The sequence below is a fragment of the Siphateles boraxobius genome, unplaced genomic scaffold, assembly GCF_051911475.1.
Source record: "Siphateles boraxobius isolate OS27281-9 unplaced genomic scaffold, OSU_SipBor_1 151, whole genome shotgun sequence".
NCBI classification, from domain to species: domain Eukaryota; kingdom Metazoa; phylum Chordata; class Actinopteri; order Cypriniformes; family Leuciscidae; genus Siphateles; species Siphateles boraxobius.
Genome location: NW_027508757.1, coordinates 977,501 through 994,061, shown reverse-complemented (window position 1 = coordinate 994,061; position 16,561 = coordinate 977,501). Strand labels below are relative to the sequence as shown.

Here is a 16,561-nt window from a genome sequence, read left to right as displayed (position 1 = left end):
CATTCAAATTAAATTATATTAGAATAATAACACAATTCCACTGTTACCAGTTAAATTAAATCATTCAATCAAAATCCATCTTAGCCGTGCAGAGGAGAAGCAGCATCAGAACTGGCATTAATATATTTACACTCCATTTACAATTGCATAAATAAAGCTATGAGATATTCAATTCTTTCAATTCTTAATTCAATATTTAAATATGAACTGATTTCTAATTGTAACATTTTAATTACAGGATATTTTAAATGTGAAACTAAACCCGCCAGTAGTCGGCGGCAAGTCTCAGGGAGTCATTCATTCAACGGATTTGTTCAAACGGCTGATTCATTCAGGAAGTGCAAGTGATTGTTCATTGAATCGTTAAAATGATTCATTCAAAACGCGGATTTCAGTCAAGAAATCATCGCTGTCTTTTGCATTAAGACTCTGCTACGGTTTCATTTTGAAATTCTCGTCAGCGAAATAAAGGGAAAACAAACAATATAATGTTTATAAAATGTAACTCACAATGTTAATTTAAGTTAACTGTTATATAAAATAAATATCATATTTGCTATTGTGCACGGGAAAACAGCCCTCTTGCTGATGTAATATTGTAATATTGTATGATAACAACATATGATAAAATACAAAAACTTTATACGTCTATTAGGGAAAATACCTATAACTGCACTGACACATCACGCAGTGAAAGCAAGCATATCTGAGAGACAATGCGATGTCAGCTCGCAGTGCGCCCTCGTACATAGTTAACGTTAAAGTAAAACAATGATTACAATACACATCGCACACCACTACACACAAAGAATGAACTTACAATTTAACTGAAATTAACCAGCTTTCTTCTCCTCTCCTGCTGTTTCGCGAGCAGGAGACAGACGTGACGCTGGCGCGAATGAGACACGAAATGTCACGTGAACGAGCAAATCCACAAAGAACGAATAATAAATAAAAAAGTATGCTAATTAGATAGTTTTAATTTGGAAAACATTTAGATATGTCTAAGTCAAATTGCCATCGAAAATTTAAGACCTTTCATAAGTAAAAATAAGACTTTTTAAGACTTTTTATGGCCTTAAATTTTTTAAAATCTAATTAAAGACCGGTTTATAAAACCCCCCTGCGGCCCATGCTTTAGATATCAAAGCCGGTGTTTAAGCTCTTTAAAAGTCTTCCTGACCTGCACATGTTTGCAGTCATGGCCTCTCGCCGGCAGCTGAATACGCCGGAACGTGATTGGACACTTTAACGACACTTTGATGGCCGTTTGTTCCACCCCATCGTCAGCATTCAGTCCGGCACCGGCCACAGACACGGCCACACTGCTGAAGTTCCTCTTCACTGAAGACACACGTAATCACAACACTGATCACTGAACCTGACCAACAGAAATACAGACAGACTGAAGCGCTAGCGATACCTTTAGTGATGCAGTGTTCAGCAGTGAGGAGTCTCTTCCTCAGTAACCCCTGCAGAACCGATCGAACCGATGGCCGGTGAACCAGCTGAAGGACAAACAGGTGCGACTGCAGAGAGAACAGACCATAAACACTCACACAACGCTCAGCTGAAGAGCACTAGAGGACGTGTGTGTGTGTGTGTTAGGGATGCACGATATATCGGCCACCATATCGGAATCGGCCGATATATGTTCATTTTTAATGTTATCGTTATCGGCCTGATATGAAAATTTGGACGATATATTATATATAAAAAATGGGTTATTTCCTTCAGCTGAGACACTTCAGATACACACTGTTCAACATGATGGTTTTGAATTGCCTGAAATATGATTTGAATCACTTCAAAAAGGAAAATCTATCAACTCTGTCATATCGGCTATATAAAATTATAATGAAAACATCATGTTTGGGACATGGATTTTAATGATGAGACTTTTGTTTTTGTAATCAGGCTCTCAAAAATTATATAAAAACCTGGATTTAGATTTATCGGCCAAATATCGGTTATCGGCTTTTAAATATAAAGAATTATCGGTATCGGACAAAATTTTCATATCGGTGCATCCCCAGTGTGTGTGTAAACTCACACAACAGCAGGCCGACACTGTGATCTGGATGGTGTTGCGGCCCGGCTGACACACGTGCTTCAGGTGCAGGGCTTTGTGGGAAGTCTTGTTGTCGCCCCGTTCGATGGTGAGAGGAGTGGCGTTGACACTGACCTGCACCGACGCCGGCCAGTTAGTGTGCATCTGTCTGTCTTCATGATGATAACACTTGAACTGAAGCTCCAGATCAGACCTGACACACACACACACACACACACACACACACACACACACACACACACACACACACACACACACACACACACACACACACACACACACACACACGAATATTAAGTCTTTGTGTGGGTGTTTGAATGTTTATACATTTGTGTGGGCGTTAATGTGATAGTAGACCTCTTAATTTGATAATACAATATTTTTTTATGCATTTTATACATATTGACTCTCAATGACCAGGATGTTGATTTCAGCTTAACCACTTTAAAAATTTAATTATAATTTTTTTCTAGAATTATAAAGTGCTGTAATAAAAATATAAAATATAATATAAAATATACTTTAATAAAATATATAAATAATATAAAATAATGCTATTAATTATTACTTTTATTATTATAATACAAATAAATTAGAATAAATAAAACAGTGGTGTGTAGTCCAGTAGAGTACAGGTTTCGTATTGTATCAATTATTTTATCATCAATTTATTAGAATTAACTATAATAAATTATTTATCATCAATTGAAACTACTATAATAAATTAAAACACTGGCGTCTCACCTCCACATGAGCGTCTGGTGGACGGTGGGCCGCAGGTGGAAGATGTGATTACTGACGGCCAGGTTGTGTTCGAGTCTGAACGAGTCCAGAACCACACCGTCCCGGACCGGGAACATCAGGCGCAGCTCCTCGTTAGGGTTACCTAGGAAACAAGATGCAGATGACAAGCTAATGATTTAATATAGTGACATTACTGAACATGAATGTTGCATATTGTTTTATTATTTGTCCAGACTGATGTTAAAAGCTCTTCTGAAATAATTTCCATTTCGAACATTTACTGAAACTAAACGTTAAATATAACAATCTATTCAACGGTGGTGTTGTGAATTACTCACGAATTTAGGGCTTATAGCAACATTATAGCAAAATTAAACTGCAGTGGCTAAGGGGGGGAAATAATCTAGAAAATTATGACAGACTTTGACGTGATCATGTTATTGTTTGTAATATGCACTGCAAAAAAAAAAAAAAAATCTTAAATGATAAAACCAATTTTTCAAAATGTTTCTTGTTTTCTAGTACAAATATCTAAACATTCTTAAATCAAGATACATTTAATGGAGAAGAAAATACTTAAGTCTTGTTTTCTGAAAAATATATATAAAAATTTAGTGAGTTTCTGCTTAAAACAAAACATCTGTCAGCGGGAAAATAAAAATAATCTCGTTTTCAGACCATTCTGTGAAAGACAAAAAACTAGGTTTTTGGAAATGATTTTCATCACATAAGAAAATCTATTTTTGCAGTGCAGATTACAGGACATAATACAAAAATGACAAGATATTTGTGCAGGTAAAGAAGACATAAAGCATCACAGGAAGAGGCTCAAACCTGGCGGGGGCGGCAGTGCGTTTATGTTGGGTTTGATATCAGGAGGAAACTGGGGCTTTATGTCCTGGTTTGGTGACAGATACGGTGGCATGCTATTTCCCGGAGTCACAGGCGGCGTGGGGTTTCCCGGTAACGGAGAGTGAGGATAACCGGCCATCGACCGCGGAGGCTACGAACACATCAACATATCATACGTCACTACAGGTAAACATCTGAACCGGTCTCTGACTGAACATCTGATCAACATACCGCATTCATGCTGGACTGGTTGTAATGAAAAGTCCCCGTGTTGAAGTTATTACTGGATTCCTGTAGTAGAGATAGATAGAAAGACACATTGGTACGCTGCTAACATGAAAAATCCAAAATCCAGAACATGAAAAAGAGCTTGAAACAATGACCTGAGATGTGGAACAAGGAACAGCTTACGTACTTCAATACACTAGACGAGGCAAACATGAGGACTTAAATACATCATTCAGGGGAACACATGACTATGAGATCAACCAATGAGAGCACAGAACATGAACCAATAAGTGTGTTTGATGCGCAGACTGATCTGCGATTTATGTATTACACATAAATATAATAAAATGTATTATAATAAACAAAATGAAATCAATATAAATTATTTAATTATTATAATAAATACTTAATGTGCCTTAGGCGTGATCTGAAAGTGGATGACCCTCCTAAAGTCTTTGAATGGCAGGTGTTACCCTTCGGCACTACATGTAGTCCACGCTGTGCCACTTATGCTCTATAGCACCATGTGATCGAGCACAGCATGGCCGATGAGTCCATCAGGTTCTCAGTGGGGAAATGTTTTTATGTGGACAACTGCCTTCAGAGTCTGTGTACCCCTGAGGCCCCCAGGCACTTGGTCGACAGACTGAGAGAGATCAGAGAGATTTGAGATACGGCAATGGGCCAGCAGTGTGCCCAGTGTTCTGAGTCACTTACCCCCAGAAGCTCAAACTGAGAGACTGCCATACCAGAGTCAAACTTAGGCCTAAGCTGGAACTGTCAGACTGATACCCTGGCGTACAAGCACCGACCCGTTGTATACGAGACTCCCACCCTCAGGTATATCTACAAGGTCCTAGCCACTCAGTGCGACCCTTTGGGACTACTTTTGAAAGTGAAGTGACACATGATGGCCAAGTATGGTTACCCATACTTGGGTAACCTCTACATTTAACCCATTCAAGTTAGTGCAGTAGTGAACACACACACTGAAGACATTGATACACACACCCGGAGCAGCGGGCAGCCTGTGAGGCGCCCGGGGAGGATTTGGGGGTCAGGTGCCTTGCTCAAGGCAACTCAGTCATTTCCTGCAGGTACTGGAATCGAACCAGCAACCTTTGGGTCACCAGTCCAACTCTCCAACCATTAGGCCATGACCCCTCCCCACTTTTTTTTTGCACTACACCACTCGAGCAAAGATCCTTATTAGGCAGCTATGGTGTAAACATCGGGGTTGGGACGACCCCACCTACGACCTGAGCTACTGTAGTCATGGCGTGTCTGGGAGAATGAACTTCATTACCTACCAAACATCACTCTCCCTAGGACTTATGTCCCTCCTGAGGTAAAGGATAGTGCCACTCATGAAATCCACATATTTTCAGATGCTTCAGAGCAGGCATGTGGAGCTGTGGCATACTTTAGGGCCACTGACAAGAGAGGTCCAAGTGTACCTGTCTTTTGGGGTTGCTCGATCTCGAGTGGCCCCCAAACGTTCTCTTTCAATTCCTCGATTGGAGTTTTGTGGAGGTCTTGTGGCCACTCAGTTAGATAGATTGCTCAAGAAGGAACTGACCTTGCAACCACAGTTTTGTGGCCTCTTCTACAGTCCTTACCTGGATGAACTCTGAGTCCTGCCACTACAAAGTTTTTATTGGCAATAGAGTCGCCGAAATCCAAAAGATACCAGGGAAGTGTTCCTGGCGTTATGTGGATTCAGCTAGCAATCCTGCAGATGACCTCACAGAAGGCAAACCTCTCAATGTCCTTACAGAGATTAACAGATGGTCTCACTCTAAAGGTCCTCCCTTCTTACTCCAGGATCCAGCTATCTGGCCAGTAATGCCTAGAACAGACCTGAAAGATGACCACACAGAGCTAAGAAAGTCTGTCTTCTGCGGCGCCACTGCAGTGCCACCCCAATCAATCATCCCGGATGACTGGAACCACAATACTTGGCAGGAACTCATGGATGCTACTGCTAAAGAAATTCTGGTAAACCTTTGAATCCTTTCCCGATGCAGAAGATTATCATCAAGCTGAGATCCTTATTCTTAAGTGAGTTCAGCAGGAGTCTTTCCACAATGATTATCAGCGTTTGGTTACTGGGAAACCAATGTCCTCTGACAGCCGCCTTCTTACCTTAGCTCCTGACCTGGACCGATTAAATGGTTCAATCCAAGTGGGAGGTCGATTGAGGAGAGCTGAGTTCATTGAAGAATCTACCTTACACCTCATTGTATTGGACGCTCATTATCCAGTCACCTGGCTACTGATTAAGCATTATGATTGCAAGCAGCATCATCCAGGACCTGAGTGAGTGTTTGCCGAAATGCGCCGTTATTATTGGATCATCCGTGGATGTGAAGCCATTCATCGGCACCAGCATTGATGTCTAGACTGTCAGCGTTGGAGGGCAAAGCCAACTATTCCGAAGATGGCAGACTTGCCTTCTGCCCGTCTCCGTCACCTCAAACCTGTGGAGTAGACTACTTTGAGCCAATGCTTATTAAGACTGGGAGATGCACAGAGAAACGCTGGGGGATAATCTTCAAGTGTCTAACAACTAGAGCGGTCCACTTGGACCTCCTCAGTACCATGAATGGTGATTCCTTCCTGATGGCCCTTAGGCGGTTTGTTGCACGGCGGGGAACACCCGGGGAACTGTGGTCAGACCAGGGAACAAACTTCAATGGGGGTGAAAGAGAGCTCAGAGAAGCTTTTGCTGAAATGGCTCCTGACTTACAAAAACAGCTTGCTCGTCAAAGGATCCAATTTTACTTCAATCCTCCAGCAGCAGCACATTTCTGAGGAGTGTGGGAGAGAGATGTATGATCGTTAAGTCAGCCCGTTATATTACCATGGGAGCTCAATCAGTTCTTGAAGAAGTCCTGCTAACAGTCCTTTTAGAGGTTGAAGCTATTCTTAACTCAAAGCCTTTAGGGTACATGTCCTCTGATGCTGGAGACATTGACCCGGTGACACCAAACGGTTTGCCCATGGGGCGGCCGGATGGTTCCTTGCCACAAATAATCTACCAGGAGTTGCAGACAGATAACTTCTGGTCCAGGTTCATCCGAAACTACCTTCCAGGCCTCCAGACCCGGCAAAAGTGGCAGTCCTCCCCCATTAGCCAATGGCCAGTGATAGACATTATTTAGTCGCCCACAAGAAAAATTTACTCGCATATGCGAGTGATTTACTCGCATTGTAGAGGGTTGTGGTTGTAGATCTACAGATGCCTAGGGCCCTCTGGCCTGTTGGACATGTCATCAAGACACACCGCAGTCCGGATGGACATGTCAGGTCTGCTGATGTAGAAATAAAGGGGCAAGTATGCACTCGACCAGTAGCACGTCTGGTGGTCCTCCCAAGCTTTGCCAGATGACGGAAACCATCCTGCAAACTTGCCTTAAGTTAAGTCGCCTTTTAGTAGGAGCAAAGTTGCCTAGCACCTTTAGGGGTGGCTGTATAAAAGGCTCTCGGAGATTATAATATAGATTACTAAGAGAAAGGCAGCTGCGCACCTAGAAGTATCTTCCTGCCTGTTATTTGGATGTTAATTTATTGTATACATTTTATTGTATAATTTGTGAAGAATCACAATTTGTAACAGAACACATTTTTTTCTCCACCACTAATTTATTTTGTAATCAGGTATTTTTTCATTCAAATTATTCAAGTTGTCTTAGAAGGCAGTATGTTAGATACCTTATATAAGTGTCCCACGCTGCCGGTCTGGTACTGTGGCAGGGTCCTTTGCGCGGGGTAATGGGGCGAGGAGAGGCTTCTGCTGGCCACGGGGTTCGGGAACTGCCCCTGTGGAGAGGAGAACTGCCCCTGTGGAGAGGACAACTGCCCCTGTGAAGAGGACAACTGCCCCTGTGAAGAGGAGAACTGCCCCTGTGAAGAGGAGAACTGCCCCTGTGAAGAGGAGAACTGCCCCGGCGGAGAGGACAACTGCCCCTGAGGAGAGGACAACTGCCCCTGTGAAGAGGAGAACTGCCCCTGAGGAGAGGAGAACTGCCCGTTTGGTCCGTACTGCTGCCCGTAGCTCCCCTAGAGTAAAACACACACTTTCATTCAAATCATATACAGATATAAGAACAGTGAGTCTGGTTTACAGAGATTTTAGTTGCATGAGTATTACAGGTAAAAACACCACAAAATAGCTGCGGGCACATAAATATATCATGCAATTTTATATACTATAGTTAGAAATGTATTTATAAGGAACTTTAATTAAGGAAAGGTACAACAGGCATACATTAGCATTTTGGAAGGATTTATCAGTTTGCATTTTAACAGCATTTTGAATCTATAACTAACCAAAATAATGTATATAAATAATGGCAATTAAAAGTGCTTTACATAGACGGAATTAAAATAATCAAAAGAAATAAAAATAATTAAAACACTTTAGAATAAAAAGGAAATAAAATACAGTGTAATCAGTCGGACGAACAGTGGCACAGTGCTCATTCAGTAAATGCACAGCTAAACAGAAGTGTTTTGAGTCTGGATTTGAATGTGATTACTGTAGGAGCCCATCTGATCTCTTCTGGAAGCTGGTTCCAGCATAGAGACGGAGTGTATTTAGGCCACGCCCACACCGGGGGGGGGGGGGGGGGCACACACAATCCAACCCTCTCCATTGACTTTGCATTGCGAGAGGCTGCCTCCTTGTCATTTAAGACTTATAACAAAAAACAAAACAATGTCTAAAATCTGCTGTGTGACAAGGTGTACAGCAAACAAGCTAAATAACCCCAAAAATACATTTTTATAAGCTGTCGACCCCAAAAAAACGGTTTGTCTCAGGACATAAAATTGGATCAATTGAGACAGAGCGCAAGTAGTTCTCGAACTACTCTGAGTCAAAATACTACAGCTTAGCTTACATAAATATAATATATAAAACTGACATTTGGATATTTGACTTACCAGTGACAAAATGTTTACTGCACACGTAGACATACTGAGTGTCAGGATCCCACAATTTACCCATTCTTCCTGCTGATGCTTTACGTCTTATTGCCTGTATCCACTTTTGTCTCCTTAAAGGCTTTTACGGTTCGGAAGCTTATAAAAATGTATTTCTGGGTTATTTAGCTTGTTTGCTGTACACCTTGTCACACAGCAGCTTTTAGGCATTTTTCTGTCTTTTGTTATAAGCCATAAATGACAAGGAGGCAGCCTCTCGCAATGCAAAGTCAAAGGAGACGGTTGGATTTCCCCCCCGGTGGGCGTGGTCTTCAGATTATGACGCGTTGCGCTCTGTCTCTATAATACCTAAAGCAGACTCTCCATGCTTAGAGTGAACCCTTGGTATTTCTAGCTGATGTGATCCTAATGATCTGTTGGGTTTATATTCGGTTAGCATATATGCAATGTATTGAGGTCCTAGACCTGAGTGGTTTATATACCAGTAATAGTACTTTACAATCAATCCTAAATGTAACTGGGAGCCAGTGTAAACATCTGAGGATGAACATATCACACCAGTCCATGATGAGGTTTTCTCTAGGGCTGCAACTAACGATTATTTTGATAATCGATTAATCGGACGATTATTTTTTTCGATTAATCGATTAATCGGATAGAAATTAACTTAGATTTATATATTTATATATATATATATTTATAACTAAATAAAACCGTAAATCAGGGTATTTATGTGTAAAAGTGTACTTTAAAAAGTGCAAAAGCCACACATTGAGTTTTACTAATATCAATATTTGCATTGTTTTTAATGATAATTGCTGATGGCAAGTTGACAAACATGATTATTGTTAAAAAAATGATATCCAACATATTATGTTTTAACACAATTTTTGTTAAAACAAATTTACACAGATATGTTGTTCAGGGGCCGTATTCACAACACATTTTAAGGCTAAAAGTAGCTCCTAACTGGCAAATTTAGGAGCAACTCCTAAAAATAATGGGCGTGTCACTCGTAACTTTAGGACTCCTAATTTTTTTGACTAAGAGTAATTCACGAAGCATTTTAGCCCTAAAAGTAGCACCTAAGTCTGGGACAGCTTAAAAGAAGTCGAGAGGACTCCTAACTCACTAAGACCTATTCACAAACCGCTTTTTGTGGCATTTCACGTTGCGATGTTTTGAAATGCGTATGCGGCTGCTACAGGAGCTTCCAATCCCGAGGGAACAATTTTGCATTGTAGGCATAACTAGGGATGCAACAACGCCACCAACAACAACCAAAACTACTCACTGCATGTAAACTAATTGTAACATTTCATTGTGAATCAAATTAAAATGTTCTTCTCTTTGCAAACGTAGGCAGAGGCATATAGTGACAGATTAATTCAATAATGTTGCAAAGATATTGCATCAATCCATATGTTTCATTAGGCTACTAGGCTATTTGTTTTTCCTTACTCTTTATTCATTTAGGCTATTTATTCAGTTATTCATCATCTTCCGTCCTTCGCACTACTTGTGTAGCGCACGCATTCTCAGACCTGTCACCTGTCACTCATCATCATAGGGGAGGTGTTTGGAATCATTCCCGCGTTACAATCATCAGCCAATCAAGGTGGTCACTTCAGTCAAGCTCGTGCATGAGTAATGACGTCATCCATAGCAACGAAGACTCACTCTTAGTTTAGGAGTTGTCATTTTTCTTTACTAAGAGTAGGTCTGAAAGGCGTTGTGAATAACTTTTAAGAGAAAACTCCTAGCTAAAATATTTTAGTGCGATTTAGGAGCACTCCTAGTGGTAAGATAAAATGCTTTGTGAATACGGCCCCAGATGTCGAATATCTGAACTAAAAACAAACTAAAAACATCTAAAATATATAATTCATTTAATTTTTATTTAAAATTAATTATATATAAGGAATATAAGGATAAAGAATATAATATATATTATATATATAATATATAAAAGAATATAATATAAGGATAAATTGATTAAATAAATATAGAAAGACTGAAAACAATTGTGTGAATGTAGAGCCGCAGTAGATCACGTTTGAAAAACAATTAAAACTTAGTAGACAAATGCTATAAAAAGAGAACGGAATGGAGGTAACGTTACCCAGCAAGCTAACAGGCTTGAGTAAAGGACAGGAGAAATTATGCATTAGTGCACAAGCATTCGCTGAAAACCACTGAGTACAGTGACTAAAAAACAATATTTTACTGCTGCTGTTATTAACTGCCTTTGTATTTAATGCTTCACTTTGTAAACACCGTTTTAATTTAACCTATTTCTGCGGTAGCGCTATTTTAATCCATCACTTACGTTGCGAGCGAACTGATTGCACAACCTGATGCTCGAGACAAAATACAGACATCCCGGAAGTCCCGGGAGTCTCCCGCATATTGATTGCGGCTCCCTGATGCCCGCGAATTAGTTCAAACTCCCGAAATCTAGAGCGCGCAAGCAAGAGCGCGCATGCGAGACAGAAGAGACTGCTCCAAACCGTGTAGCGCGCGCGCTCGGCAGAGCGCCTGAGGGAGAGAGACCTTGCGTGTGTGTGCGTACCAGTAAACGCTCCCCGTGACGTAAGCAGACCAACTAATCGATAATGACATTCGTTGACAACGATTTTCATAATCGATTATAATCGATTTTATCGATTAGTTGTTGCAGCCCTAGTTTTCTCACCTCTCCAGGATACGGTCTCTTCACCCCCTGCATGGGTCGCGGCCCGTAGCCCTGCTGAGGCATCCTCTGTGTTTGTCCCCCGTATGACCCCATCTGTGCCATTTGTGCCCGAGGCTGACCCATGCTCATGGTGCCATGGGGCCCTCGTGGGCCGGGCTGATTCACAAACTGAGTGCTGTAAGCCTGGTTTGGTCCCATCTGAAAGGAGGAACACATCTAGAAGACAAACAAACAAAACACCTTCTTAAAACCATAGACTGTAGAAAAAAAATATGGATCTCACGTTAGAGGCCCACACAGACGAAAATTAATAGTTGAATAAAGTTGTTATTTTTGTTTTATTTGCGCACAAAAAGTATTATCGCCGCTTGATAAACTTAAGGTTGAGCCACTGTAGTCACTTGGACTATTCTAACGATGTCTTTACTAACTTTTCTGGGCCGGCAGATGAAATTACCTAGCAGCCTATGGAGGAGTGACACAGCTCTCAGATTTCATCAAAAATATCTTAATTCGTGTTCCGAAGATGAATGAAGGTCTTACGGGGTTGAACAACATGAGGGAGAGTAATTACTGGCAGAATTTTCATTTTTGGGTGAACTATCCCTTTAAGTCACTTCCGTGTTGGTTTCAAGCAAAAACTAAAAAAAGATGGATGACACCCCTTCACTCTCTTCCATTGGTGAAAAGTGAAGCCGTCAAAGTCCTAATATGGCGCTGATATCTTGCGGTGATTTGGGACTTGATTCTGCGTATTAGTGAATGTGAAGTGGAGTCGCGATATCAAGGTCCCGCCCACACTCTCTCAGAAACCTTTAGTACAAAGGTTACAGTGTGAAATAAACAGTTATGGACATGTAGAAATTAAAAGTTGAAGCTCCAATCTCCTCTCGAAAAGAAAAAAAAAGTCCATTGGTGCCTCAGTGACTACTTTGTTTAGAGAAGCTGTCAATCACAGCTATCAATCATGACGTCACATTCCCGTTTTTTATAGCATCAAATAAAGAACTAAGATCAAACTTATTTTTAAAAACCGACCACTTACACTTAAATCAGCATGATAGAATATACCTAAAATGACAGAAAACAGCTTTGGAAAATTTATTTGAAGTGTAATTTGATTGTTTAGTTTCCATCACATCCCATTAGACTTCGTGGGGAGGGCGGGGCTTATAAGCTATACTGGGATCAGCCACCGGGGGGCGATCGAGAAGCTTTGGCTTCACTTTTCAGCACTTGTTTAAGAGAGAGACAGGAAGGTTGCCACTTGGTTCAAACTGAACTTTTTACTCAGAAATAATTGCGTCAGGGTTATAGATGCTCCCTCACCGGGCCGTATTGACTCATGTCCTTGTGTTGTGTCTCCTGTAGGGCTGCAACCGTTGCCGTGGCAGTGGCGGTCGCCGTAGCGGCGGCTGCAGCAACGGCAGCAGCGGCGGCGGCAGCAGCTGGTTGGCTGAAGTCTGAAGGGGGGCGTGTCTGTGAAGGAAGGCCCATCCCACCTGTGTGGTTAGGACCGCCCCCATAACTGCAGGAGAGAGAGAGAAAGAGTTCAGGACTGCAGGAAACACATTCTAATCATAGGTTTCACGTGAAACAAGGGCAAAGCAAGGCTTTTAGAAAATTTAGAAAAAAATAAAACAGATTTTGGGAGAAAATACGTACTATATGTACCATCACTTCCTGATGATGCGTACTATATTCAGGCAAACATTTTCCCATAGAAAACCATTACAAACATTTTTTAATGTAGCTTAATGGATTAAAACAGTGATATTGGAGGACTAAATTTAATATACAGCTTATTAATAAAACATACTATAAACAGGCAAGCAGATAAGCTCAGATTCTACGAAAGCAAAACGAAAAGTTTCCCTTTGCATTTACTTTATAATGGTTCTCTATGGGAAATGTAAAACTTTCATCTGCTTGCCTGTATATAGTATGCATCGCCAATAAACTGCATACTGAATTTGACATCAGGGCATTTTTAGAACTGTTATTACGGACTGATTTGTTCTCATATCTTTGTTTGAGAGGTGCAGGGTTTGAAATTACTACCCGCCAAATGCGAGTCAGGGTCAGTGCTGGGTTAGAGTGAGGTTCCTACATGTTAATTGTTTTTCTATGTTCTTTGTACTGTATTGATCTGTCCACCTAAAACTCATTTTTGGTGAAAAGGATGAAAGAGGAAGGGAGGAGATGCTGGATGACAGGATTTTGTTTGAATAAGAAATGAATGTGTGAAATCCAAATTTTATAATATATACACACTACATATATTATAAAAGCTGACTTCGTCACAGTTCGGCACACTTCGTTTCATCCTTCTTCGTACTTCCAGTTTAGTATTTCTTTTAAAGCTTATATATATATATATATATATATATATATATATATATATATATATATAAGCTGTGACATAGTTAATCTGGTTCTTTTCTTTATTTTTGGCTAGTAGAAGTTCTGAATGGTTACTAACTTAAAAATTTAGTAGCCAAATTGGCCAGTGAGTGAAAAAGTTAATTTCAAACCCTGGAGAGCTGATATAAATATCTGTAGCTTGGAACTGATTGACAGTCTTTTTTTAAAATTATATGAATAATAAAAAGCGAGAAACACTTACCTGCCCCCGAATCCTCCTCCTCCTCCAGGATAGCTGGGTCTCCCGTACATGTCCTGATGCATGTAGGCCTGGTTTGGATTAACCTTGGAGGAAAACTGCTGCTGTGAAGTGAACGGTCCCGGGTTTCCTCCAGTCATGGGGTTCATATGGCTGTTTGGGTTTGCCATGGGGTTCCCCAACACCTAAACACACACACACACTTACTACAGGGACTCAAACAGCAGCATGTGCTCTGAACGCTGTTAAAGGTGCAGTGTTATTTAGTGGCATCTAGTGGTGAGGTTGCGAATTGCAACCAACAGAAGTTACGGTGGCCGACAGGATGTGATGTCGTCGCCTGAGACAGCAGAGAGTAGCCAGTTAAGCAACGAGGTTTCTTTACAAAGATAAAGAAATTATATTTACTTAATTATTCAGTAAAACAATATGTTATTGTGAATATTATTGTTACTTCATCATTGTGTCAATGTTTTAATCACTGACTTTAGCTAGCATCTTTGCACGAAGAACAACATAATGACGAAACGTGCTCTGTAGCAGTTTGTCCTGCTTTGTCTACTGTAGAAACATGTCGGCACAAAATGGCTATTTCACTGTAATGGCTCGTTTCCACTGAGCAGTACGGTACGGTACAGTACGGTTCGGGTCGGGTCGGGTCAGTAAACCATGATCCAGCTAGCGTTTCCACCGCCAACAGTACCCTACTTGATAGGCGTGGTGTTTGCCGGAAAGAAGCGATCAACGTGATTTTCGCGCGAAGAAGAAAGCGACAAAGTAAACACCAATGGATGGCATACAGCAGATCTTGTCCTTGCTTCTCGTCATGTTTGTCACAAGAAGACAAGCGCCGACATTAGGCATTTCTCAATACCAAGTATGTAAAGTTCTCAGCAGAGGGACTCCCGAGGACGCGAGTCCGGTAATTCACAAATGGAACAGCGCGTTCTGCATGTACATTTTAGGCAACAATAAAACGAAATATGTTATAAAACACCACTCTGCCTCTTTTCGTTTTCATTTAAATAAATTTTAAACATTATAGGCACACAAATGTGGTTCAGGCAATGTATAGACCTGATTATATACATGTTTAACGTTAGCCTATTTATAACAAAACGAAATATAAAACACAACCCTGCATCTTTTCGTTTAAATGTAAAAAAATATTAAACATATTCCAGGCAATATGTGCATTTGTACAAATGTTGCAATAAACAACATTACAGTGATAATCTTGTAATAAAAAATGACAAAACTCAACCCTATCTCTTTTTGTTAAATTTCAGTTCTATCAATAATAGCCATTATAAAAGTATAAGTAAAAGGTAACGTTACAAGAAGCTATACAATAAGAAATAAAGCAAACAATTCAGACAAATTCAGCGCTAGTCTAACGTTAACTTTACAACGGAAAAGTTATAGCCTAAATATATGAAACTTCACTTAGCCCTCAGCCAAAACGACTGGCCAGGGAACGAATTATCGATTCATGAGACCAAAGATCACCCGTTAAATTTACACAAGACGAATTACCACTATGTGCTACAGAGTCAGCGGCAAACGTCAGAACGACTAGCCGAGGAAAGGCTGTTCCAGGTGGGGAACATGAGCGCCGAGCGCCCGGTGATCGCCTAGAATGGATCAAATTATCATAAATCATTATAAATAAACCGCAGATTTGAGCTTTAAACAACTACATTCTCGCCTCAAAAACTCTTAAAACTACATTTCGTGAAAGAATAACCGTAGTATTATATTCCAACTGTATATTAAAAAATGGCGCTTCTTATGTTGCCATTCCCCTCGCGCAAGTGACGATCTCTGTCAACCAATCAGCGTTTTGCAGTGAGTCTAGCTCCACCCTTTAGTACCGTACCACTGTGCTAGGTACCCCAACGGAAGGGTACCCAAAAAGTGGTACGGTACGGTTCGGCTTTTTGGTACCATTCACAACTTTTGACAGTGGAAACGCAAATAATTGCGTACCGTACCGAACTGTACCGTACCGTACCGCTCAGTGGAAACGAGCCATAAGGGGACCCGTGGTGTGTGTAGATAGAAACGGCTCATTCTAATGTAATAAAAACATAACGGTTCATTATGTAAGGTCTTTATACACCACTGAAAACAGTTATGTATATGATATTGCATTTCTGTCAACAGATCCTCCTAAATATTACACAATACACCTTTAAATACATTCTTACATGACTCTGTGTCGTATTGGTCACACCCCATACGGTGGTCACCACTGAAACTGAACCCGGCGGCTGATTGGTGTTTTGTTGCCAGGAGACGGAGTCATATTGAAATGGTGCATCACTATGGAGATAATAAAAAGATGTAAACAGTTAATGTGTGGAAAACTGTGCGAATGAATGTGTGTGCGTGGGAGAAA

At 40.7% G+C, this 16,561-nt stretch overlaps 1 protein-coding gene across 4 annotated transcripts in view; it reads right to left on the bottom strand.

Moving 5' to 3' along the window:
• Positions 1-16,561, bottom strand: part of LOC143738792 (zinc finger MIZ domain-containing protein 1-like) — a 49,221-nt gene that overhangs the window by 8,977 nt on the left and 23,683 nt on the right. For all 4 annotated transcript variants that reach the window (XM_077230864.1, XM_077230867.1, XM_077230866.1 and 1 more), the window contains 11 exons: positions 16,371-16,485; positions 14,164-14,345; positions 12,867-13,065; positions 11,538-11,753; positions 7,610-7,957; positions 3,899-3,958; positions 3,650-3,818; positions 2,816-2,957; positions 2,054-2,264; positions 1,424-1,529; positions 1,184-1,344 (listed from right to left, as the gene is read on the bottom strand). In XM_077230864.1, the coding sequence (XP_077086979.1) occupies positions 1,184-1,344; positions 1,424-1,529; positions 2,054-2,264; positions 2,816-2,957; positions 3,650-3,818; positions 3,899-3,958; positions 7,610-7,957; positions 11,538-11,753; positions 12,867-13,065; positions 14,164-14,345; positions 16,371-16,485 (1,909 nt within the window). The remainder of the gene's footprint in view (positions 1-1,183; positions 1,345-1,423; positions 1,530-2,053; positions 2,265-2,815; positions 2,958-3,649; positions 3,819-3,898; positions 3,959-7,609; positions 7,958-11,537; positions 11,754-12,866; positions 13,066-14,163; positions 14,346-16,370; positions 16,486-16,561) is intronic.